This window comes from Abramis brama, assembly GCF_963993115.1.
Source record: "Abramis brama genome assembly, chromosome: 17".
In the NCBI taxonomy this organism is placed as follows: Eukaryota; Metazoa; Chordata; class Actinopteri; order Cypriniformes; family Leuciscidae; genus Abramis; species Abramis brama.
This window is the reverse complement of record NC_139979.1, coordinates 11,239,250-11,257,654: the sequence shown is the minus strand read 5'-3', so window position 1 is coordinate 11,257,654 and position 18,405 is coordinate 11,239,250. Positions and strand designations below refer to the sequence as shown.

The following is an 18,405-nucleotide window of genomic DNA, read 5'->3' as shown; positions in this document are numbered from 1 at the left end:
TTACGAACTGGCATTAAACACTTTTCAAATTCACATGCTGTTCCATTAGTGGTTGATCAATATGGGTTTTTAATGGAAAATTATGAGAAAATTTAATCGGGAGAATATACTGGTAGTGTCAATCAAAAGTTTGGAATAATTAAGATTTTTGCTGCTTAATAATTAGCTTAATATCTTTGAGGAAAGTCTGTGATACATTTTTTCAGGATTCATCAACAAGCAAGATGGAGTGAGGCAAAGGAACAATATTTATTTGAAATATAGTCATTTTAATAATTAGAACAGCTTTAATAATACTCTTTTTTAACATTTTTTTCTACAAAAATATTGAGCAACACCTGTTTTAAACATTGTTTCTTGAGCACCGAATAAGAGTATGAGAATGATTTGTGAATGATCACGTGAGACTTCTTTTAAAAAACAAAAAAACCTTTATTATTCCAAAGTTTTGACCACTAGTTTATAAATATATATAGAGCTGTTTTTTTTACCCTACATAACAAGATTAAATGGAAAGCTTAGAAAGGGTTAGATATTTTAATTAATTTCTCATCACTGTGAAATGAGATCATCACATTTCACATCACAGTCTTCCAACATTAAATGAATCTATTTTCAATAGACTTTGTAATGAAAGTGAAGTTCTCCGGTCACTCACCTGCACACTTGGTTCTGCTGATGAGGGGTGGTCCAGATGGCCCGGTCCCACCCTCACCCGGCCGAGTGAGCAGCACACTGATATGGTACTCCGTATCTGGATCCAGGTGCCAGAGTTTATATGTAACCATGTTAACTCCAAGGATCTCCGACCAGGGTGCCTGGCTGGCCCGATATTCGATTTCCCGACGGATGATAGGGCCATCGCCCAGGATGGAGTTGGTGTTTAGTTGAATGATCAAATACGTGGAGCCTGCTCTCAACAGCTGGGGCGGAGCAATGGGAGATGGGGGAACTGTGATAGAAACAGAGAAGATTACGGTAAAAGTCTATTCAAGGAATGAAGAAAATGTGTTCATATTTTAGCCTTTTTCAAGCAACCCCCAGAAGGAATATATGAAATGTTTTAATGTACTCTAACCTGAATCAGTCTAATCTATTTTACCCAGTTTTTAAGCTTATCTTGACAGCAGTTGACATGAGATAAAATAACATTTGCGGTTCAAAATGGTACAACTTAAATGCAAGGTTCAAGGGTTAAAACACCAATCTGGCCATGCACATTAAACCTCCAATAGATGGTTCTTTCAGGTCCTCAAGGGAGGGCTATAAGTAAACCAACAGATGTGCAAGACTGTAGACTGTGGAAGAACGTCAGATACAAGGTCATGCTATTTAATGTGAGATTTTGAGAGCTACCTTTCCTGTAGCTCAAACAGTAGAGCGTTGGTGCTTGCAACACCACGGTCATGGGTTCGATTCCCAGGGAAGGCAAGAACTGATAAGAATGTAAACGTGTACCTTGAAATGCAATATAAGTCGCTCTGGATAAAAGTGTCTGCCAAATGCATAAATGTAAATGTAAATTTTCATATCTAGCCCCCTGAGGAACTTGGCGGGCAGATACACAGTAGCCAGAATAACAAGGAAAAAATCTCCTATTAGATTTGCAAGGTAAAAGGTTTTTTTGGGATATATATTTAAACCCTGACTAATCACTAGAGCTTCAAAGGGTCTTGAGTTATCGAACAATTAGTGAGAGAAATTGATTTAGAAGGATGGAAGCGAGGGGTCCAATGAAAAAAAAAAAAAAGATATCAGCGCTGACTTTTCCCATGACTAATCTTCGGGTCTGCTGTGTCTGCAAGCTTTCTCTCTCAGGGCCAGCTGCAGATGGCAAATATCCAGCTAGGGACAGAGAAAGCCTCTCCTTGGAGAGATATGAGATGCAGCGAGTAATAAAGCTCATCTTGTCTGTCAGAGAAAGGCATAATAAAAGAACTCCTATTATATAGAAGAATACAGCCAACTCAAACTCCACTTTCATATGAGAGGAGACATAAAAACTGGCCGCCTTATGATTCTCCTTCTATCCAGCGTTGGTTAGGGCAGATCATTAATTCCACCCCGAGAAAGCTTCTTTCGCCAGAGTTCAGAGTTACTGCGAAAAACAGATCTGAACCCTACGGACTGACTGAGAACAATTCTCATTAGCCCTCTGGCTCCTCTGCATTAGCCCTGTTGCTATGTAATCTATGGGCCCATTGAGGAACAGTGAGTTGTGAAATGAGTTGATCAAACTAATTAAAGGACTGATTAGCCTCTCGTTAGCGGGGGCAAGCGTGGGAGGGCAGTTTGGAAAAGACAAGGAGAAGATCAGAGCGAAAGGAAAGGGAAATCTAAGGTGAGCGTAATGAGCTTGCATCAACGCTGCCACGCTAGAATGTGGGCCTATAGCTTTATGGACTCGTCTGGTGGGGCCAATCTGCCGTGCTTAACTGAGGTGCAGTAATGCATTTTAAATAGGACCTCCTGTCGAAGTAAAAGCCATCAGGAAGCAATGCCAATAACATGCTGCAGAGGGAATGCAGCTATAGTCTGAAATGGCTTTAAAGCTCTGTAACATAGAGACACAGATGCAAGCGGGTCTCATTATAAGTTATGCTTCATACTGCGATGTTCCCGAGTGGATTCTGCCTACAGCTCTGGTAAAAATATAATGATGAAGTTGTAATGAGTCAATGTGACAAGTGCCACAAGAGCAAGCGCTTTGTATCTAAGCACTTTGCTGAACATTTGATTAGTCAGACCCCTAAAAACAGTGCATGTTAAATGAGTTTTGAATTTGATGACAAGATCTAGAGAACATTTATAATTTTATCCTGTGATTTGGTTTAATTTAAGGCATTTAGCAGATGCTCTTATACAATCGCTTTAGCAGCACAAGCAAGAAAAACATGCCAATTAGAAAGTTATCTGCCATCTATACAACAAGGGGCGTTTCTCTTAAAAAAATAAAATAAAATAAAATAAAATAAAATAAAAACCCATTAGGACTCAAAAATATCCTTGCAAAGTTGGTTTTATTCTGTGATCTGGGTAAGAAGGAAGCAAAGTGCTTAACCAGAGTTAAATAATAAACAGTGTGAGAAATAAAAATAATTGAATGGCTCGAAGTTTCTCTTTTAGGATCTCTGAGGGTATTACCTGTGATTTTTCATTTCTAGTTTTGTTATGATTGCATTAAAAAACAGCCTAAAGGTTTTATAATGCTGTGCTTCTAGGTCACATTGTGGCATACAGTAAAGCCGTATTTCTAAATTCGCCATAATCCGTGCTGCTACATCTATCAATAGGATTAGCATGGTGCTGTCTCATAGCCTCTCTTAGTATGCCTTGAGGATGGAAGCTGAATAACCCACATGGCTCCATCCATCCCTATCCTTATTCCACTCCTGACTTCTCCTTTTGCTTAGGGGACATCAATCTGACCAGGGTTTAAAGGTGGACACAGAAAGCTGCCACTGTAGGCTGATGGGCAGGTGTCAAGCTATATGGTTGAAACTTCAAGTAGGGAGGATGTTTGCTTTGGTTAAATACGATGCTGATTTTGAATTTAGCTACAGCGGAGGTGAAGATTCAACTTAAACAACTTAAATTTAATTTGTATGACTTTATTTGAATGGACTACTTAATGGTGCTTTTTATCCTTTTTGGAGCTTGAGTTTGTGTATGTAAAGACTTTGAATGTTTTTGTGTTAGGACAGGAAAACAGGGGAAAAAAAGCAGCATACAGGTTTGAAACGACATGAGGTTGTGTAAATAAAGACAGAATTACTATTTTGGTATGCACTACCCCCTTAAGCTTTACTAAAAACCAACTGCAAACAAAAGTCCACACACACACACACACACACACACACACACACACACACACACACACACACACACACACACGTTTTACAAAACTGATAATTTCAGAACAAAAGAGCCTAAGATGAGAGAATGCAATGCTATAACAGAAAAAGAATACAATGACATGGATTTAGCCAGAATCCCATTATCCTGTGATGTGCACATTATGGGCAGTAAAACGAAGACACAAAGGACAAAAGAAAGGAAGAAAACAAGCTCTTCACCTTTGACAATGAGTTCAGCAAAGTTGGAGACGCCGGAGCCTCTTGAGGACTGCGTGACGCAGCGGTAGAGGTCCTGCTCTGGCTTCTGGATGTCCTCCAGTTGAAAGGACACTGCGAAGCGGTTGCGGCCCAAGTGCTTGACAGAACCACCTGAGGACACTTCACCATTGTGCCGCTAGAAAAGAAGAAAAACATGAAAACACGCTACAGTCTACTCACCAAGCATACGCTGCCAAGTACTTATATAAACACTGAATGAGCAATGCACTTTTCTGAGATAAAGCCATTTGTCATAAAACTCAGATACTCTGAGCCAAAACAAGACTAAAATTGCATTTGCCCAATTACTTGACAAAGTTACCAGTTATGCATCTTATATTTAAGGTACACACATATATCATAGTGACAACAGGCTGTCAAGCTCCAAAAGGCAAGTATGTACACTACGTATGTCCGGAAAGGAACTGACGCATTCTACAGAAACCCTAAAGGGACGGGAAAAATATATTTGATTGTTTTTACGTTCTCTCGCAACAGTTGGGTTATTATATTGTAATATGCAGCCATCAAGGAGCCATTATCAATATGTGGGGTATTGAAATCGCTTTTGAATGCAATTTCGCTTTCCAATTCGCGATCATGCGTACTCTGTGTATACTACTGTAAGTGCAGCAATGACGCCATTTCATGCAGATGAATGACAGTGAAAAGCTTACATTTATGTTGAGAGACAAGCCATACAAGTTGGAGACTGAAGTATGATTCATCTATATAATAAGGACCAAAAATAAGGACCAAAAATAAAGAAGTCTTGCACTTAACTTAGTACTGGGAATTGCTACGTGGAGCTTGGTGAGGAACCAGACACATCTCTCACACAAAACCACACTTGATAGCAGCAACCTTTCACTGCGGCTCAGGTAATCATAGCGAGACAGTGGTGTGAATAGCACCCATCCAAGATGTCAACGCATTCGCATTTTCCCCTCTCTGAATACCAAGGACACAAAATGAGCGTTGAGAGTGCACTCATACGAACAGAAAGCACTTCGAGAAGGAGGTCAGCGGCTGCTACACAACTATGTGCGTTTATTATGGGGCTGCTAAAGTGTTTAGGCTTTCAATGTGGTTCAAGACCACACAAACCAGACCTGAATGTAAGGGTAATGTGTGGGCAATGGCTGCAAATTTGAGGTTCACATAAAACAAAGCCAAACGTACAATCATCTGGCTTTGAGGGCCACTTTGTCTTTATTCAACCTAGCAATCACATTCAGTGAACTGCCAGACAGGCAAACATGTAGGGAAAACATACAGTAAGAGAGCTGGGGACAATCTGTTTGTACTAAACGTGCCACATATTACAGATGCATTTGAACAATGCCCCTGTTTGGTATCAGTTTAAAAAATGTTAAAACTTAAGTTACCTGACCATATACTGTAAAATGTTTTATATTTTTAAAGATAATACACATCATTTTACTATTCATACACCGTTCCAAAGTTTGGGGTCGGTTAGGTGTGTAGGTATATAATATATAAATTACACACATACTGTATAAGATATATACACAAAAAAAATTACTGACCTCATAGTCTTGTTAAATATACTGTATAGCCTCTCTCTGTAAATTACATGCATACTTTTATAGGGAAAATTAAAAAAAAAATCATTAGTTAAACAATATTTTCCCATTAAAGTACACATACTCTCACATACTCTCTCTCTCACACACACTTAATGACAGCTATAAACTGTAAAATATAGAGGTTACCAAAATGTCACACTATAATGCCTGTAAGGACCACAGCTGCCAAAAAAAGGGGGGAAAAGCATCTACAGAGTACGATATCCATGATTAAAGGCAGAAACTAGGCTGCAGCTGCAACTACAGACAGAAGAAGTAAGAAAACATCCATATAAAATGGAAGTGAAGACAGAATCATATATCTCCTGCTGTGTTTAGGGGAGGAATGAGCACTTCAGAGGGTTTGAGGACATTGATTATTGCAAAATCGTGTGTCGCTGTGACAGCTTGTAACCACAGGCATCTGTCCTTGACCTTGATGTGACAATCATTCATTTAATTTAATTCCACCTTTTGATGCCAGAAACTTCAGCTCTCTGAGGGCAGTTGGAAATATTCCTTCCAAAGACCATGTTAGATCCTAAAAAAACTCTAAGAACAATTATATTATATAACAAAGGTAGACGAAGAAAGCGCAATCTCTACATGGCTTTTCTTTTGAAGATTTACAGTTTACAGTAAAGCTCTGTAAAGCTCTCTGATCGCATCTGAGGAACTATAGGAGTTTTAGAACAAAATCAATTTAAACCAAAGTGTTCTTAAAATTTACAGTGCCCAACTTAAGAATGCTGCCCTTTTAAAACCGTAACATTCAGGTGCTTTGAGCACAATTGGTGCAAATTGTCACGACAGATGACAACCTCCATAAAAAAGAAGAATTTGAAAAAACATGATTATACTCACTAAAAATACCTCCATAAAAATCAATCTATACTCACTTCCAACAGGAACTTCTCTGCTTCAGAGGGACGTCCTGCTGCTACGCACTGGAAAGTGGCGTTTTGTCCAGCGTTGACCTCCACGTCTCCCAAGCGAGAGAAATGAGGAGATTTATCTGAGCACAGACACATAAGGGGTTCAGAATAACAACAAAATATCCAAAGTAACGGAAAAAATATATATATTATAATTATTAGAACACACTATTCAGAAGTTTTTTTTTTAATTAATACTTTTATTCAGCAAGGATTAATTCAACTGATCAAAAGTCTGACAATAAAGACACTTATAATGTTACAAAAGATTTAAATGCCGTTCTTTTGAATTTTCTGTTCATCAAAGATTCCTGAAAAAATGTATCGCAAATATTACTGTTTTCAACATCGAGCACCAAAATGAGCCCGATTAGACTGAATTATGAAGGATCATGTGACACTGAAGACTGGAGTAATGATGCTTAATACTTTTATTCAAGCAAGGATGCATTAAATTGATCAAAAGTAACATAATATTTTCAAAAATATTTTTTGTATCAATGTAAAAGTGTTTACTGTTACTTTTGATCAATTTAATGCATCCTTGCTTGAATAAAAGTATTAATTTCAATCAAAAAAAATCTTACCAACCCTAATTTTCTGAATGGTAGTGTGCATACAGTAGTCCACAGTGATGCTGACCACACTTTCACACTTTACAACATGTCAACACTGAAATGCATGTTTCTGATATATACAGAAAAAATACTTTCCATTTCTGCTGACATTATCAGACCCCTTTATTGTCAACATCATGACTGAATCAACTGGCTCATTTCTGGTACGTAATGCCCGCATTTTATAATCCAGTCAAGTCCTGCCAAACATTTCTACACTTAAACATTCTATCTTCCATCAAACGCGTCATATTTTGGAAGCAAAATGCATTGCGAAAGTTGTTTCATGTGGACTTCAAATGCAGGGAAACAATCTCTTAGTGGCCAGAAATGTTAATTTGTTCCAGTTTGACTTGCTAGTTAAACACTGTGTCCATAAATGGGTTGTTTCCTTGCCTGTATGTGAGACAACTGATAAATCCTATGACATAAAAAGGTCTAGATAATCTTCCTCCAGCATATATGGTTCTTGCTTTCCTTCCCTTTAAATTAAATCTCAGTTCAACTAAACTGAAATATGACTTTTTGAATTTAAAAGTCATATCTATTCATTTGAAGACTTTTTTTTTTTCAACTGAATATAGGGATTAAACAGGATAAATAGAAGAAAGAAATAGATCGGATAGATAAAGAAATACTTTATTGATCCCCAGGAGAAAATGCAGGTGCAAGATTGCTACAATATGCTATATAAAGTGCACAAAAACACCCCTATGAAAAGACAGTGCAGTCAAGATGTTACATTCATTGTCTGCACATTATATTACAAAATACACCGTATGAAGAAACCAATTTTAGAGCCAGCTGGTGGCAGAGAATACAATACTCATTCCTACCAAAACAAGAAGGTGGACAAGAGCAAAAATGAAAACAAACAGATAAATGCTGAGGTTCAATTAAATATGGCTTGCACATTCTAGTTGCAAATGTATAAGTGATTTTTTTTCATCAGTTCTTTGAATGGGTGTCAGATGTAAAAAAGGCCCTCGGGCAACATGAATAGCTTCATGTGTTAGTTAACAGTGTTTAGTCTCTGAGAGCGGAGGAGAGCTCCTATGGGAACCGCAGCCAGCCCTGCACGCCTGACAGTTTGATTGTTACTTAAACAGCGTACAGTTTATGTATAATTTCATATTTTGAACTACTGAACTGTTTCTATTTGCATGGTGATAAGAGATGAAATCACATTTAATGTCCCACCAATTCAACTCTACATGCATGTTTAATAAAAAATAGACTTACTTAAAGCTCCAGTCCGTAACTTTTAACTAACACATGAAGCTATTCATGTTGCTCGAGGGCATTTTTTACATCTGACAGCCATTCAAAGAACTGATGAAAAAAAAATCATGCAATATATACACTGCAACTTTAAAAAAAAGTTGTACATGGTTTCGATATCCACCTTATTTTACAATGCCGAACTGAGCTATTTTCTGTGAATGTGCGAGACTTTTGATTCAGTAGCCACAACTACAAGAATAACTAGTGCAGTCAGTGGTATAATTTTGCCCTACAATACAAGGATTTATTTCAGAAGAACTGTTTTAATGCTTTTGAGCTGCAAAGTTACTTCATTCCATTACAATCTCCCATGTGAATTTGTTTAATTTTTGGCTAATTTCCTTATTGGTACCGTAATGGTTGCATAAAAAAAAAATGATTTCTCCCATACTGTAGGTTTTATGAGAAGGCTGTCTTGGTTAGATTTGCAGGCTTGTGTTGGAGTTCTAAAAACGTATTCTTAAGGATGTATATAAAATCACTGTAAACCGCCTACCCACACTGCACACATCTGAAAACTGTCAATCAAAGCAGATAAATAGGCTGTGAGGTCTGATATAACAGAATGCTGTTCCACTCTGAGCGTATATTGTTTATCTGATTTGTAAAAACCAGGCGGAGGCCCAAGCTACATTGTTTGTAGTCGACGGGTGGCCAGGCGTTCGGTGTGGATTCCACTGTGTGATGCTCAATTCATGTTTTTATGAGTCAACATGAATCACAAGGCAAGAAAATATGAAAAGGGACTGGAAATCTGTCAGCTAGATTATTAAATATGCTCGTCCTGAAGACTTTGATTAATAGATATTGCAGTTGCCACAACACTAAGCTTATGATGTATTAGAGAATACAAAAGAATAGCAGGAATCAGAAGGAAATATTCTCTCTTTCTCGCTCGTTGTACTCTTTTGCCTGCCTTTCCTTTTTGACTTGTCTTGCCAAACGGTGATTTCCGCAGTCTGGCGCAATGCCACTCACGACAATGTGTGTCCAGGTCCTGATGAGAGTTTTAATTATTTAATGTGCACAGTGGGGCTTAGATGATGCCATCTGCCGCCTGCAGGAAGTGGGGAGGGGAGCGAAGGAAGAGGGTGTTAGGAGACTCAGCAGAGATGAGCTGTCTTGACCACAGCATCTGTTGATTTGCTTGTTTGGAATTCCACTTTATTACCATCTAATAGTACTTTGTCAGTTTTCTCTGTTTAAATATGTATAAAGATCACTACAGTTTTATGAAGCCTTAAAAGCATTAAGGTGTCCCTCAGGGGTTGTGAAAGGGATTGTTAACTTGGAGCGAAGACCGCATCTCTGCGGTGTGCCACCTATCCCTATCGGCTGGTCACTAAAACACATTCCAGCACATCAGAAACCATTACAGTTGATAATTGCGCTGTCGGAGCCTATTGAATCGGCCTTAGAAAAGGCTTGCATCTCTGAAATAAATATACAGACATGTTGTTATCGTATAAAGCAGCTTGTTTTAATAAGAGCCAGTCAGATTAGGCAGGATTCACAAAGAATGAATGGTATGAACGCTGCATCATTTATTATTTGCACACGCAGTCTGCATTGTTCTAGCACCCGATTCACTAAAGGAATTATGTAAAGTAGGCACAAACATGGCCTAAAACGCAATATGCATGAGAAATTAGCAATTTCTGAACTTACAGGTTGATTCTAGATGTACTGCGATCTGGTGTACTTTACTGGGACTGCCCAATATATCTAGTTTTGAACAAATTAATGTGTCCTTGCTATAATCATACACGGTTCATTTATTGGCTAGAGGAGAACTGGCCCCCCGACTGAGCCTGGCTTCTCCCAAGGTTTTTTTTCTCCATTCTGTCAGCTGATTGAGTTTTGGTTCCTTGCCACTGTCACCTTTGGCTTTAGGCTTGCTTAGTTGGGGACACTTAATATTCAACCATATTAATCTGCATTGACACACCATTGTATGAGAACTGAACTGAGCTGGACGATGACATCTGTTTTCTCTAGAGCGGCTGTATAGATAAATGAACTAAATTAATTAACTTTTATACAACAGAAATGAACCATCACTGAACTTACTTTAGCTGGACTATTACACTATTTTCTTCTAGATCTGCAGTACAGGCGAAACATACTTATTTTCCTGTTATCACTGTAAAGCTGCTTTGAAGCAATCTGTATTGTAAATTATTGTATTATAAAAATATAATTAGAATTAAGTCTAAAAAGATGAAAAAAAATGACAATGACTTCATGTAAATACACCACCTTGTTAAACTAGATTGTAGGTCAAATAGTTTGTCCATTAAAGTCTTTATCTGACACCAATTACCAAAATTAGTCATTTAGAAACGATTTTAATAAACAACACCAGTCTTCAATACTACCATTAGAACTTTAACTTCCAGTACAGTCAGCATACAAAAACAAATATCTAGCTCTGCTGGATTAGGGATTTTTAAAGGATTTCTGCGGTGAAAAAAAAAATCACAGCTCCGTACACACAGAGTCTTCACTGCACTGGAGGGCCGAACACATCACACATGCCCTCGCAACATCTCCTCCCTACTCTGATCTGTTTGTTTTCTACTATGTCCGGCAGCTACCAGGCTATCTCAGCATGCCGGCAACCAGCAGGGTTCAGCTCCCCACTAACTAATGCAGTACATATGCAGCATAAAGATGAATGCACTGAATAGTAAATGTTAAATAGTAGCACCCGCATACAAATAACTGAGATAGCTGATATACCTCAGTTGCTACTCCCAGAGTGCAAATGGAGACTTGATTAAAGTTGAAGTATATAAGATTTATGTTAAAATGCATTATATTAACCCAGTTTATTGTTCATTTACTACTATTAGTATGCCATTCATGGGTTTATCTCTCCCAAAAGTGTAAACATTGAGCATCATCAAAACATTAAGGTCAGCTCAGATCCGTCAATCTCTTTCCAGCTAAGCCAATAGTGAGAGTTTGGGGCGTGGCTACTGTAGCAGGCGGAGCCAGAGTGTTTTTTAATCGCTGTGGAATCAGCTTTGGTTACAGAACTGCTAGCCAAAATTTACTGCATTTAGATCTTCAAAGATTAAACGGGCCATAAACGCGTCAAAGTGAACGGGGCATTGTGATGCAGATGCTATGCGCTACAAAGGATTCTTCAATACCATACAGCATCATCATGCACCCGCTCAGAAAGACAAATGCCAGAGCCAGTTTACAGTGTTTACACAGCCTCAAACAAAATGTGTAAAAAAATGTGTTGCCCGGTGCACATACGTTGAATGGGCTAATTAAAAGCAAGACGCTTGCGTTCACTCTACATAGTGTTAGTCTCCTCGATTGCTCACTCATGACACATAGCAATACAGCTAAAAGTTTTCCTAATATGTTGGACTTTTTATTGAAAGTAGCCTACTTTTACGTGTTGAAACATGCCATCGCAAGCACCCGTAAAAGCTGTGTTTGTGATGTTGGAGTTGGGGGAGGTGCAACATGTGAAAGGGAGTTGACCAGCTGACCTAAAATTGAAATGGGAAAGTGTGACATGGTCTACATAAAGAAACTTGTTCCTCAGACTTCTCACACAAGATGGAAACTAGATCTTTTCATCTTCAAAGAAACCATGTAGCTGTATCCTGCTGAGCTAAAAGCAGTACTGAAACAAGGATGAAAGGTTAATTTGGGTACAAAAGTGACTTTGATATCCAAATTATGTGTGCTTGCAGATCTGTGTGGAACTGGTCCTGCATAGGAAGATGTACTTGAGAAAGTTGTACTGTATATGAGAGCAATGCAAATCTCACAGCATCATGTTTCATGTTAGAAAAGTTACTATAAAACAGTGGTTGAACCGTCTGGATTACGTCAATGGCTGATGGTAATTTCTACAGTGCATGCTGGAAATATACCTTTAACTATATAATTAATTATAATTAACTCTTTTCCCCACCATTGACGGAATTTTCCATCATTTATGACACAACACTTCCCCGCCACTGACACAATTTTCGGGCTATCCATGTTTTCACTGTTATATGGTACTGTAGGTGGCACTAATACGCATCTTCTGAAAGAGTACAGAATCTCCAGATCAAAACACAGGTGAAGAAGCAGCAGAAACAAGCGACAGAAACATTGCTTTATATGCACATATAAAATAACTCAATCATCAAACATATAACAGCATATAAATCAAAACTGCCTAACATTACCGTATAAAATGTCGAACCCAGGAAGAGCTATAGGACTGTGAAGCTTTGAGGGTGTTGATGGACTCGATCTACTCCATCTGTGTTTTGATCATTGTTCTTCTGAATCCGATCCGGATGCAGTCTTTGACAAAAACGTGATTTCCTCATCTTTTTGTTCAAAATGTTGATTTTTTTAAATTATTATTTTATTTTTGATAAAGCAGATGCTCTATTCATTTTGACATATTCTATGTTAAGATATTAATAACATCAAATATTATGGGTGCCATGAAAGTTTTGTAAAAATGATAAAAAATGCTGCCACTGACTGGTAACTAAAAAAAAAAAAAAAAAAATGCCGGCAGGGAAGAGTTACATAAATAGTATATCAGACTTTATAATTTAAGAAATCTATCTATTAACATTTGACAATCATAATTATTATCTATTTATCTAATTGCTCAACCATTGTGAAGTACATTTAGCAAATGATGTCATTTCTATTAATCAGCTAATTGTTTTAGTCAATTGCAACAATGGCCAAACATCAGCTTTTCATTAGGATAAACACAATGTTATATGGTAATCCTGTAAATTTGTTGTTTTTTTTTGTTGTTTTTTTTGCTCCAGCAAATTGGCTCAAAATAGCATAGACAGATAACAATATTACACTAAAGGCCATTTGTAAAGTCCTCCACATTTTCATGCTGCTTAAACAAACACATACACCCTCACACTATAATGACAGTTGTGTGCTACTCACAACAGGGGTAGTTCAATAGCAGTATGTCATCAACTGCAATGTAGCCTCTACGGTCCACAGTCGCCTCTAGCAATATCTGAAAACACAAAAAGAGGAAAACATGACCTCAGAGTAGATTCAACATTTGAAGTAACGAAATTGCAATGATTGCAGTAAATCATCTTGGGGAAAATACACTTAATTCATGATTTATTTTCTGAAATCAAGTCGTATTCAATCAAGTCCAATAAAATCAAATCGTATTATCTTACACAATTTTGCTTCTCAAGTAAATTAGTCTTGTTTTAAGGCTGGATATTAAATACGATTAAATACGCAGTGTTATACAGTGCAAATACATAAATAAACATGATGCCTTGTATATTAAACAACGCAAAGTGGTATCTATTAAAAACCATCATAATAGTTTCAATCAAACTCACAAAAAGTGTTTTAATGGGCTGTCTGCGCTATATTTTAATTATTGTCTTATATTTGCAGTGTGCTTCATTAATCTTACATTAATGAAACAATTAAGAAATAATGAGAGAAAACAAGGACGAGTCTGTCAACTACAATGAAAAGGACATTATTCATCGTTTTGGCATTTCACATCTTTTTCTTGAGTTTTCTTTTTGCACAAGTTTTGACAGTCATTGAGAACAGAAAACGAGAAAAAGGATGCCAAAGCAAGTGAAGAGAATGAGAAAGAGAGAGAAAATGGATGCCAACTTCACTAAAGCTTCCCTGAGGCCTATAGAGGAAATAATGGCTTCATCAGGAGGCCTGCGTTCACTGTGACACATGGCTCTCACTCGGTATGCTGAGCGCACACACACAGACGCATCGGCTCATAATGCGAGCGTAAGGGGCACGAGTCCCCAGGGATCGGGTGAGACGCTTCACACTCGCCAAAGGCTGTGAGCAAAGGACGGACGCTCCAGTGTAATGAAATCAAATCAATATTGTGCGAGCGACAGTGATGAGATGTTATTACACATCGAGAGCGCAGAGGCTATGTTTGCTCTTCCAACAGTACTCTGCTTTGCTGCCCACGCCTGAAGGTATTGCTTCAAAAAAAAAAAAAAAAAAAGAAAAAAAAAAGGAAAATAAATACTGTGTTTGTTTACGGTTTAGTAAACAAGCAAAAATCACCGTTGCGAATGAACGTTGTGGTGTTATTATCGTTAACTAAAAATATTAAAAACATTTAGAAGCTGAAATAGAATAAAATATTCTTTGAAAAACAAACCAAACGAAAATGAGAAATGTTGCCTTGGCAATAACCTGAAATCATTTTATTGTAAGTTGAAGCACTAAAATTTTTAACAGGAAATTAATAAAAACAATAAATAAAAATAAAATAAACCTAAATAGCAATTTTTTTCAACTAATAAAATGACATAAAAGCACATAAATGAAATATATATATATATATATATATATATATATATATATATATATATATATATATATATATATATATATATATATATATATAATAAAATAAAAAATAATCTAAATAATACAATTACTAAAAATAAACTGAAGTTAACATGAAAACATAAAATATAAAACTAAAAACCCTGAAAGTCATCTCAAATTATGAATTGTGGTTAATGACATTATGTGATGGAAATAAATGGGGTTGAAATGAAAAATGTAAAAAACAAATAAGGCTGATATCACATTTAGCATGTAGGCTATTTTTAATACAATTTAATACTACCTTCACACTTTTTGCATATTGTGACAAAATCGCAAGATTAATTGGTAATGAATGATGCATAATAAAAAAAATAAAAATCTGCTAATCTGTGATATTTACTGTTTACTGTTTTTGTAATTCACCAGGGGGAAAAAATGTTGTAGTGGTGGAAATGATACAGCCATGAATCATTTTCTCAAAATATTGAAACTGTTAATTTATGATGCATTTCATAATACAAATTGAAAGTCTGGTTCTAGGCAAAGGATAAAACTATATAAATCAATACATAAAAGATTAAATGTAGTGAAAATAAATGACAAAGACATGAAAAAGTTTAAATTGAAAGACATGAAAATAAGTTCAAAACAGTTTAAATGTGATCTTTATATAACAAAAAAAGTTGTTACACATTAAGGATTATTTGATCCTTAATGTGCATTCAACAAATATTTATATTTTATCCTATTTCAGCTTCTAAATGTTTTTAATAATTTTAGTTAATGATAATAACACAACGTTCATACACAACTGTGATTTTTGCTTGGTTACTAAAAGTATATATATATATATATATATATATATTTTTTTTTTTTTTTTTTTTGAAGCAATACCTTCAGGCGTGGGCAGCAAAGCAGAGTACTGTTGGAAGAGCAAAGCCTCTGTGCTCTCGGTGTGTAATAACATCTCATTATGGTCGTTCGAACAATATTCAGATTTTAAAAAAAAAAAAAAAAAAGAAAACCCTGAACTTTTAAACGCTAATGTAAACATGTCTAAGGTTGAAGAAACCTGTCAAAAAATCATCAAAAATGGGTAGAATTATCCAGGAGCGTTGCTATCAGTGAAAGGGGATATGTATGTTTTGCAGCCGTTGCACTAGTTGACAGCGGTATCTCTCCGAGCTGTCATGGCGGCGCTTCATTCCATGTTCAACTTCCCCATTACCTGGTCAGCAGAACATTCCAGGCTGTCAAAAGCCTCTTATTTCATCACGAAACAGCATGATTTCATGCTCCCGACCTATCCTTGAACTCAAACGGCGCCGACACACGTGAAGATGGATGTGAAGTCTCTGATTGGGATCTAAAAAACACTACGTGCTTTGCGGGAAGAGAGGAGGAAAGTGACTCCAGACAGCAGAATATGCAGCCAGCGCTGGCTCAGGCTCTGTAACACAACTTTAATCTCCTGTTGGAAAGGACTGCTATATAACCACAATAAACTGACAACAGACTTGCAGGATGATGCAACGGGAGATTACTCTGAAATGTGTTTTGGAATTTCCCTCACTATTCCACGGGTGTGCTGCTGCTGACATGCCATCAGCGCTCTGAAACAAAAGACCAAATCACACTTTTTTTTAAGGCATTCTTATGCTATTAAAATCCTCTACCCGCATCACATTTATTCTAATCAGTGGCTACACTTCCCTCATGCAGACTATTCACGGAACAAATCTCTCTGATTTATGATGAATATAAAAAAGACTCTTTCTGGGTATAGCAATGCATGGCTGAGTTGAACCCTATATTTTCTTACTCTGCTAAGGAGACTATCATCTCTATAGTCCTTCTATAAGCAAGACTTGTGACAGCAATGGATCAGATCAAAAGAGGCATATGTGTGTTTTTCAAGGAAGAAAGATTGTATCGGATTAATGAAGCGCACAACGAAGAAAACAGTCTTTAATCAATAAATCCACAACGGCAAACTCAGGAGATCGCAGGAGATAAAGAAAAGACAATAACATGCATTGACGATACCGGACATTAACAAAGGAAACTCAGGGCTTAAATACAGGGATAATTAACACAACTAGCAACACGTGAGAACTCAATTAAAAACCATTGAGACAAACTATAGCAAAAGGAACACATGCAGGCAAAACAGGAACAGAACACAGAAAACAAAACCAAAACAGACTACACATGACAGACACAAAGATAGAAGTATAATCAAATTTTTTTTTTTTTATATTTCTCACTCGATTTAGCTTTTTTGTGTTTACAGTGCACCAAAAAATGTTATTCTTAAATGATGACCACTATTTTTAATGATATCATTATGAAAAGAATAATGAATAAATAATGAATTATGATATTCTACATTCCTTAATCCTACCCAATACCTAAACTTAACTACATTAATAAGCAGTAATTAGGAGTTTATTGAGGTAAAAGTCGTAGTTTAGTTAGTTAATAGTGAGAATTGGACCCTAATCTAAAGTGTGACCCAATTTCTATAGAACATTATTATTATTATTATTATTATTAAAGAACAAATAACCAATCTGGTTGAAAAATGTTTGAATCCAAGTAATAGAAAGCATTTACAATAATTACATTCTAGTACATTGTTCCCAACAGTGGAATAACAATCAATAATTGTAACTGATCATTTATTTATTTATTTATAGTAACACGTATGTGCTCATAAGAGCAAACGTCTACTAACTGAGAGCTTTCCAACAGTATGGCATGACTATCCATTACAACTACCAATTCCTATTAAGATTACTATGATCTTATTACCTAAATTATGAAACAGACTTGAAACTGCAGTAGTTACAATTTGTTACGTCAGATAGCCTATTTTCATTCTAAAATGATTTTAAAATCTAAGCCTTTCCACATTCTAAGCTTTTAAAACACATTTTAAACAGCTAGACGCTGACGCACCAGTTGAAAAGGTCAAAATGCACAAAGTATGTTGGGGTTGATGAGGGAAGGAACAAGAGGAGCTCAGAGAGAAAGACAGAGTTAGAGAAAAGATAGATGTGAAGGACCGCAATCAAACAAACAAACCAGGCTCTCTAACAAGGACATGTTCTCCTCAGAATGATCCAGTCCTTACCAACGGGTCAAGGTTTGGCTGATTAGCTTGATCCATCCAATTAGCCCCTACTGGCAGATGTTGTAACTATAGCATCTGGATCCAGACAGAATCTTTCTCCACTGATGGCCTTTTATAAAAAATAGCTGTGTATGACTCTAAACCGTTAAGAGCAAAGATGATAATACAAACAAATATCTTTCTCCAGGTATTATAGACTCCCTTTATTTGGCATGTTTTCAGTCAACAGATTAAAATACGAAAATATTAAAATAATGAAACTCGAAAGCATGCATTGTACCTTGTCTGCTCATGCAATGAATCCATCCTGGTGGAATGCATTTTATCCATCTACATTATTATTATTAATGGATCTGACCTAATGTCCTCTTATGT

General features: G+C 36.6%; 1 protein-coding gene across 16 annotated transcripts in view; it reads right to left on the bottom strand.

The window, feature by feature from the left end:
* ptprub (protein tyrosine phosphatase receptor type Ub) overlaps positions 1-18,405 on the bottom strand; it is a 214,266-nt gene that overhangs the window by 72,265 nt on the left and 123,596 nt on the right. For all 16 annotated transcript variants that reach the window (XM_084089916.1, XM_084089908.1, XM_084089909.1 and 13 more), the window contains exons 4-7: positions 13,488-13,563; positions 6,604-6,719; positions 4,077-4,251; positions 659-952 (exon numbers count right to left, since the gene is read on the bottom strand). In XM_084089916.1, the coding sequence (XP_083946042.1) occupies positions 659-952; positions 4,077-4,251; positions 6,604-6,719; positions 13,488-13,563 (661 nt within the window). The remainder of the gene's footprint in view (positions 1-658; positions 953-4,076; positions 4,252-6,603; positions 6,720-13,487; positions 13,564-18,405) is intronic.